This window comes from Dryas octopetala, chromosome 1 (assembly GCF_963921425.1).
Source record: "Dryas octopetala chromosome 1, drDryOcto1.1, whole genome shotgun sequence".
Classification (NCBI taxonomy): domain Eukaryota; kingdom Viridiplantae; phylum Streptophyta; class Magnoliopsida; order Rosales; family Rosaceae; genus Dryas; species Dryas octopetala.
The window spans coordinates 4,838,699-4,847,151 of record NC_141366.1 but is presented as its reverse complement, the minus strand read 5'-3'; the positions used below and the strand labels follow the sequence as shown (position 1 = coordinate 4,847,151).

The following is an 8,453-nucleotide window of genomic DNA, read 5'->3' as shown; positions in this document are numbered from 1 at the left end:
GTTTTTATATGTTGATGTGAATTGGTAACAACTGTTTTTTAATTTGAATTGGATAAATGAGTCATGAAAAAAAAAACACTTCACACGTATTTATTTACATACTACACCTACTCTAAAATAGAGTATTGAAAATAGATGTATATCTAAAGGACCCTAAAATATATATGAAAAAGAAGATTCATTATTTGTGAGACTTTGGACCCACAGCTTGGCATTATAAAAGAGTAGCAAAGACGTTAAGCAGTGCACCCATTACCCAAGCAAAGCAATGGCTTCAGCACCCGCTCCTACCATGCCCATGGCGAAATACTCTTCTCTCATCTCCAGCAATTCCTTATCCGCATTGCCTCCTCCTTCAAGCAAATCCCAAATTTCCTTATTTGGGAAACGCAAGCATTCCATTCATGTTGCACGTAGTAGAGTCTCATGCAAAGCATCAAACAAAAACAGCTCCAATGGTGAGCAGCAGCAGCAACAAAAAGCGTCCTCTTTATTAGGGAAACTGGACAGGAGAAATGTCCTGATTGGCCTCGGAGGGGCAGGCCTATACGGCGCCACCAGCCTCGACCCGAAACCATTTGCCGTGGCGGCTCCTGTTCCCGCGCCGGACCTAACGACCTGCGATGTGTCGGAAATAACGACGACCGAAACAATTCCCTGTTGCCCCCCAAAAAGCACAACCATCAAAACATTCACCCCACCATCCCTTTCCACCCCGTTGCGGATCCGGCCACCGGCCCATGATTTGACAGACGAGTACTTGGCGAAATTCAAAGAAGCCCAAAAGCTGATGCGGGCCCTACCCGAAGACGACCCGCGTAGCTTCGCCCAACAAGCCAAAGTCCATTGCGCTTATTGCAACGGCGCGTATCCAGAAACCAACTTTCCCGATATTGACATCCAAGTCCACTACTCCTGGCTCTTCTTCCCCTTCCACCGACTCTATCTCTACTTCTACGAGAGAATCCTCGCCAAACTCATCGACGACCCCACCTTTGCTCTCCCCTTCTGGAACTGGGACGCGCCAGCTGGCATGAAGATTCCCGCCATTTACAACGACCCCACCTCTCCCCTCTACGACCAGTACCGAAACGCCGACCACCTGCCTCCGGCCACCGTGGACCTCGATTATGCTGGGACTGAGGAGGACGTGTCCGAGCAGACCCTAATCGACGAGAACCTCAGCATCATGTACAGGGAAATGGTCACCGGTGCCAAGATCCCCAGTCTCTTTTTTGGCCACGACATTAGGGCCGGCGACTCCTCCGACACAAAGTATATGGGTACCATCGAGAGGGTGCCTCACACGGCCATCCACAGGTGGGTCGGTGACCCGACCCAGTCCCATAACGAGGACATGGGCAACTTCTACTCTGCGGGTCGGGATCCGCTGTTTTACGCCCACCATGCCAACGTGGACCGCATGTGGTCCATTTGGAAAACATTGCCCGGAGGCAAGCGCAAGGATTTCACCGACAGTGACTGGCTCAACACCGAGTTTCTGTTCTACGACGAGAACGCCGAGCTGGTGAAATGTAAGGTCAGTGACTGCCTCAACACCACCAAGCAGCTCCGGTACGCGTACGAAGAGGTTAGTATTCCGTGGCTGTTGAGCAAGCCAGTGGCTCGTAAGACCAAGAACAAGACCAAAGCCGCGGTGTCATCCTCGGAGCTGGTTAATAAGTTCCCGGCCACGTTGGAGTCCAAGATCACGGTGGAGGTGGCGAGGCCCAAAGCGAGTAAGAGGACCAAGAAGGAGAAGGAGAATGAGGAGGAGGTGCTGGTCATATCGGGGATCGTGTTCGACAGTAACGAGGGGGTCAAGTTTGATGTGTACATAAACGACAATGCGAACGCGTTGAGCCGGAAGGACAAGTCTGAGTTTGCGGGGAGCTTTTCGAATGTGCCGCACAAGACCAAGGGGAAGGGGAATACCACGGCGAACCTCAAGCTCGGGATATCGGACTTGTTGGAGGACTTGGGTGCGGAAGATGACACCAGTGTGCTCGTCACCTTGGTGCCTAGGGTTGCAAAGGACCCTATCACCATTGGTGGGTTGAAGATCGAATTTGCTTCTTAATTCATTTTTAATTAACGTCATCGACTGCATGTGTCACGTAGTACGTACGTAACTTCTTTGGAATTGCGCGGGACGGGTTGCGTTCATGGATGCATGCATGCATGCGTTGTCCCACTGTTAGTTAATTAATGTCATTTCTACCTACCAGTGTTGCGTTTGGATACGTTGAGCCATACAATTATGAGCTGGCTTTTCCAAACCCTGCATCCCTTTTTTTTTTTTCTTCTTTCAATTCTGCGACTAAGCTGTTTGTGTCAGAGACTATTGTACGTGTAAAATGAATTCCACTGCTTATCTGCATGGGAATTGTCTGTTATTCATCAATAAAATTATGGTTTCAAAATCTCTCTCTCTCTCTTTAACATGATTTTACTTCGCATGCATTTCTACACGTGACCCATAAGTCTTCATTCCAAGCTAGGATGGTTTTAGTGCACACAATGAATGAATGAATTGACAACTCTTGTTATGCATGTACGTGTTTCAGAAATATGAGTGAGTAAGTACGAAATCTGAGAATTAATACCCATCATATATAAATGTTTAATAATTCATAAATTTCACTGTTAATTTTAGCACTTCCTCAACCAATGCAAGCATGGGTTGTGCATGGGATATTTTATTTTTCGAATATTAATTTTGTTAATATAATAAAGCTAGCTAACTCCTCTTTCGGTCAATTCATCGAAATTATCTAACTCATCAACAAAGCATATAAGAGTAGGAGAGCATCTACCATACAGGCAGATCTGATGATCCATGAGTATACCCTACTAAGAACTAAACGCACCCTTAAAAGCAAGGAATATACGGTCAATTCTGGTCTGCATCCGCACCACAGTTTTTTTTCCCCTCCAAGAACTGTACGAGTTGATCATGATTCATAATGCAATGAATGCAAATTTGTAGTCTTGGTAGATGATCGAGATTCTGTGCAGAAGATCAAGATAGGGTGATATATCATATACTGGTGGGACGAGACAGCATCCTCCAATTTTATGGTGATGATTGAGTGACTGAGGGGCGCTAGCTGATGATGCATTAATGTATTTGGATAAAGAGGCTACTGGAGCCTGTACAATTGGACAAGTGGACAATTGGAGTAGGTAGTATTAAATGTGTTTAGCCATGGTGGGGTGGAAGTAGAAGGGCCATAACACTTATTAATGACCTTTACCTAATCATCTATTCTTTCCAGTACTCCCAGCAGCCTGAATGTTTAAATGGCCCATACATATATAGTTAATGGTCGGTGGTCCTAACTCCTATTCGATCGGTATATAATACTTATGATTTACCCAGTTTCCAGTCACCACATGACTACATGCAAGTGGGCTGCGTTGTAAGTGCTTTAAATTTCTAGCTCATTGTCTTGGCAATTGCCATTAATACTCCATCTGCTCACAGATCCCACAAATATGAAATATGTGAATCGTTTTAAGCATATTGAACCGACAATTAAACACCGGAACTAATTATAAACCCCTGTAAGTTCTGAAATTGATCAACTTAATTACTACAATTAACTAGATTCAATATAATATATGGTACGTCCAGCTAAACTGATTGGATGATTACACAATCTAAAACTGAGCATTAATATTTCAAGGTATTCACCCTTTACATAAAACCAAGGGTGGACTTCCAAATCTTAATCTAAATGATGACGCTCAAAATATTTGGCCTCTTATATATAAGCAGTCAGCCACTTTATAAGTTTTTACCTAATAAATAATTAATATATTCTTAATTATCAATCAACATATGTGTCAAATTGTGATCGTATAGATATATTTTTATCTCTATTAAAAATATGGTATATATGTTGAGAGATTTGTAGGACTTAATTTTTTTGTAACCTACTACACTACATAATAATAATTAACTATCCCACAAGGATGAATATTGAATGCACAAACTTTATCTCATTCATTAATACATGTCACAGTCAAGTTGTTGAATTTATAAGTTCTTAATTCTTATGTTGCCTAAAGTGGTGGGAGAAGGTGAAGCAATGAATTACGAGTAACATAGATCAAAGATTCAATCCATTCGATCTAATTCAATAAAGAAAAAATTATTATGTTTATAATTTTTCTTTACAAATTTAATGGTGGAGATATATATAGCATATCATTTAGGTATTAAAAAAAATGATAGATACACAAAATGAGTGCAAATGTTGATTTTTTAGAGTGCAAATAACAGTTCCCAATAAATATTAATTGTAACTGCAAGAATTGTTATTATCAATTTATCATGGCCTCACCTCAACGTTTCCCCAAAAAGAAATGGAAAACATGTTTCTTTATGGCAGACGTTGACATTCAAAATGGGGTATTGAATAAAAAGGAAGTAATTACCATTTATGATCGTCGTTAAAAAAATGGAACTCCCACATCCTTCATGGACTGAAAACATACACGTTTTGTAGTACGGATACCAATATATAGCAACATGCAAGACCTAAATAAGTATTCTTTTTTACGATGCAGTTGCTTAATTATATATCTCGTTATGCGTATATCTACGTACTCAAACTCGATCATACTCATACATATATATTTACATTTCTCTTTTTTTCTTTGGGATATAAATTCTATTTAGATATGATAAGGTATAATTAACTTATGAAATTTATTGGTTCGGATATGTTTTTTTATTATTATTAAAAAGTATTGTTCATAAAACATGATTTCATGAATTTCTTTTACAAAAAATAAACTGAGTATCATCACTAGAACAAATGATCATTCGTGAATTATATATATACTCGGATATAATGAGAATTATATTATATAAAAGGACGGAAATCTAACTAGCTAGCTACCCCAATTGATTACTAGCTAGCTGTTGTGCGATCTGTTAAACCAGGGGTTTCTTCAGATAGTTGAGGAGCTCCTTTAGCTATAAGTAAGTCAGCAGATCAGCTGCTCATCCACGCAAGGAACCATCACGTACATAGACCAAAAAGAAAAGCTGCTAATGCTGCCTTAGCTGTCATCCATTAGTGGGTACTGTAATCAGTTTCTTATTTGTTATAAATTTATAATCGATCGGCTTAATAAAACATTAATTACGAGCTATTCAGTTAATAAAAATACCAGTCTTCAATCGATCAGATATTTTGTCTCTCTTTCTCTTCCTTTTCCATGCTTTCTCTGCACTCTCTCATTGGACTCGTCCCAAACTTCAATTCAATTCTGAATTCTACATGATCCCCTCCGTTAATTTGGGTTGAGGTTACTGGTTACGTACGTTATTTAATTTTCAGATCAAAGTGGGGGCAATTTGCTTCTGCCTCCTAATCTCTAATCTTGGTTGTTGGAGCCATTAAATATCTTTCAATTAATGTACGGAAAATAGAAAAACAAAAGAAAAATTACACAAATTGAGATTGAGCTTCTTTAATAAAATGAAGTTGAGCTGTTCTGACGAGACTCCATCACAATTGAGACTTAATTGCATGTTCTTGGGGAACTAATTAATAAGGATTAATTTTCACATACCTATCATTTTTCTTGCTTAGCACAAAGAAATGTGCTTGCTAGCTCTCAATGAATGACAACCGAGGCAGTGCCATCATTTCCAATTAGTCCATCCTCTGGTGAATACTAGCTCAGTTCTCGCTTCATGATCATGCAATTAATATTCATGCATGCCTACATAAACAAGAAATTTGATCATGCAATTAATATCAGTATACTGAGAAATAATACAAATTAAGCAAGAAATTTGATCGAAGAAATATTTCCTCATGTACTATCAATTAAGAAGCTAAACATGAGAATTGTCGACCGAAAAAAATAAACATGAGAATTAGTACCATGAAGGCAGGGCAGCAGACGAGGTCATGTAGGCAAAGGAACTCCTGGTCTTGGGTGATATTTTGTTAAGATCTAATACAAACATTTATACAGTGAGTACATGCATGCATGCACGCTGATTAGGGGCTGAAATACACGGACTTATTGAGTACAATGCCAATTTTAATATCCGTTGAAGTACAATAATTTAGTACAATTTTAAGAGATAGTACAGTGTGAATGTAGTACTCCTTCTTTTCCTTCTATTTTTAATAAATAAGAAATGAAAAATCGGTAAATAGTACGTATTAATTGCTTGCATATTTAACCAGCTATGCTACATGCCAACATCCAAACGCTTCGTCAAATGTCTACGATTAATTAAACCGTTTTGTGTTTAGTTAGTATCAAGGAATAAAATTTCGGGTTTCGAGGAAATTTCGATGGAAATTTCGATGGAAATTTCGACGGAAATTTCGAAGATTTTTAAATTTCGACAAAAATTCGACGGAAACGACGGAAATTACTATCAAAATACGGAAATTTTGAATGAAACTTTACCATATGTTTATTTAACATATTATCTACTACATTGATAAAAAACATTGAAAAAACCAAATTATATGGTAGGTTTCATGTGATATGTGATGAATATAATGTGCGCTGGAGGCAAATACTGTTAAAAAAATGCTTCACTAATTAATAATTACTTCAATAACACCTCAATTTTATTTTTACTACAATATTGCCACATGAATTACAAAAGTAATCAATACCACATAGAGTTTTTAGGAGGTTCAAAATTTTCGCTGTCTTCAATATCATCATATCAGTATATCACCAAGAAATTAATATCATATTAGTTATTACTAATTACTAATTTCATATCATATTGATATTACCAATTGACAATTCTATATTACTGCTTTAGGCTTATCAATTGTATAATTGTAAATTGTCTAATAGATTTAGAATTATTAGTAAATTGTAAATTGTAAATTTGGGACCCATTTAGGCTTTACTGCTTTAGCCGTGATAAATTGATAATATACAGTATACTTACAATTGTTAATAGTCTCATATAACTTTCTCATTTTTGCAGTCTTTATCCACCATTCATTTGTTTATGAAAACATCAATTTATTTACCGATTATATTGTGTGATATATTGACTTGGTGTTACATATTTACACATATTATAATTTAGTTTAGTCTATACACTATGCTAATAGTGTGTGTTAGTGTGACACATAAAAATTTGAGTGCTACTATTATGACCACTCCAAAATACTTTCTTGACCACCCTCCTCATTTAAGAAAGGCTGAAAGGGTATACCATAATTGCATTAAATATTTAAAAGAAAAAAATCTCAAATATTCTCGGTTTAAATCACATACTGTATTTAAGAAAAATTAGGAAACGAGACGGAATTGCCCTTGGCTCCAATCTCCTTATTTGTCTTGATGAGTTGATGCCTAGTCTGTTAAGGACCACTAATAATTTATATTAAAGTTAAATTGTAATATTAATTGAAATTCTTAAAATAATTAGTTATTTGTCACTAGATAATGATCACCAAATTTATCTAAACAAAACTAATCAATTTTGTTAAACTTTCTGATTGATCAAGTGGTACATGTGGTGTCAGGAAGGGCTTAGAGTCCAAATATTTCTTTCTAACAATTAATAGGATAACAGAGTTTGTGTGGTGAGGAAGTCTCTAAGTTGATTAATCATCATTTCTTTTGGGAATGCCCAAATTGAGAAGAAAAAGACTCAAATGCCCTTAAATCAAAAACTCTTCAAAAACCAATCCTTTTCAGATTCTCTCCTCCGGTCCTCCCTCAAATCAAAGTCTTCACTTCTCAGTTCTCACGTTCTCTCCCCCTTCCTCACTGCAGATCTCTTTCTCACCTACGGTATAAAGATTAACATTCTTCTGTAATTTGAAACCAAAGATTAATTTAGTAACTTAAGACTTAAGAGAGAGAGAGGCCGAAGGCTGAGAGGTGGCCGGAGTTGGTGAGAAGACAGAGAAGTTCGAGAAGCCGAGAAGCCGAGAACAGAACAGAATCAGTGAGAAGAGAGAGAGATGAGTCCAGTCCAGCAAGCCAAGGAGAAGACGGAGAAGACGGAGGAGAGAGGAGAGAGCGGCGCGCGCTGCAGATCGAGTGAGATCGAGAAGGCCGAAGGCGTCACTGCGTGAGGATTCGGCGATTCGCTGGGCTGGGTTGGGTAAGTGTCGAAATTTCGCTAAATTTCGACGAAATTTGAGCGAAATTTCGACGAAATTCAAAAAAATTTGGTTGTTAGGGTGTTCTAAATTTCGGCCGAAATTTCGGCGAAATTTCGAATATTTCGTCGAAATATTCCGAAATTTTTTTCGAATCAGTGTTAAAATTTCGGACCCCCTCAAAATCGAAATTTTCGGCGAAATTTCGCCGAAAATTTCGAAATTTAAACCCTTGGTTAGTAGTATACTTTGATCAGTTTAATTTAGAGCTTGAAGATTTTACTAATTATTAATATACTAGTTTGTATTCATCAAAAAATGATTAAATTTACT

General features: G+C 37.9%; 1 protein-coding gene and 1 long non-coding RNA gene across 2 annotated transcripts; one reads left to right on the top strand and one right to left on the bottom strand.

The window, feature by feature from the left end:
• Positions 1-268: 268 nt before the first annotated feature.
• Positions 269-2,506, top strand: LOC147296773 (polyphenol oxidase latent form, chloroplastic-like). The gene has a single exon (XM_086234684.1). The coding sequence runs from the start codon at positions 269-271 to the stop codon at positions 2,078-2,080; it is 1,812 nt and encodes a 603-aa protein (XP_086090810.1). The 3' UTR covers positions 2,081-2,506.
• A 5-nt stretch (positions 2,507-2,511) lies between these two features.
• Positions 2,512-6,026, bottom strand: LOC147296772 (uncharacterized). Its single transcript, XR_015121013.1, has 3 exons — positions 5,907-6,026; positions 5,185-5,742; positions 2,512-5,077 (listed from the first exon to the last, which is right to left on the bottom strand). It is a non-coding gene; the product is annotated as an uncharacterized LOC147296772 (long non-coding RNA).
• Positions 6,027-8,453: the final 2,427 nt, after the last annotated feature.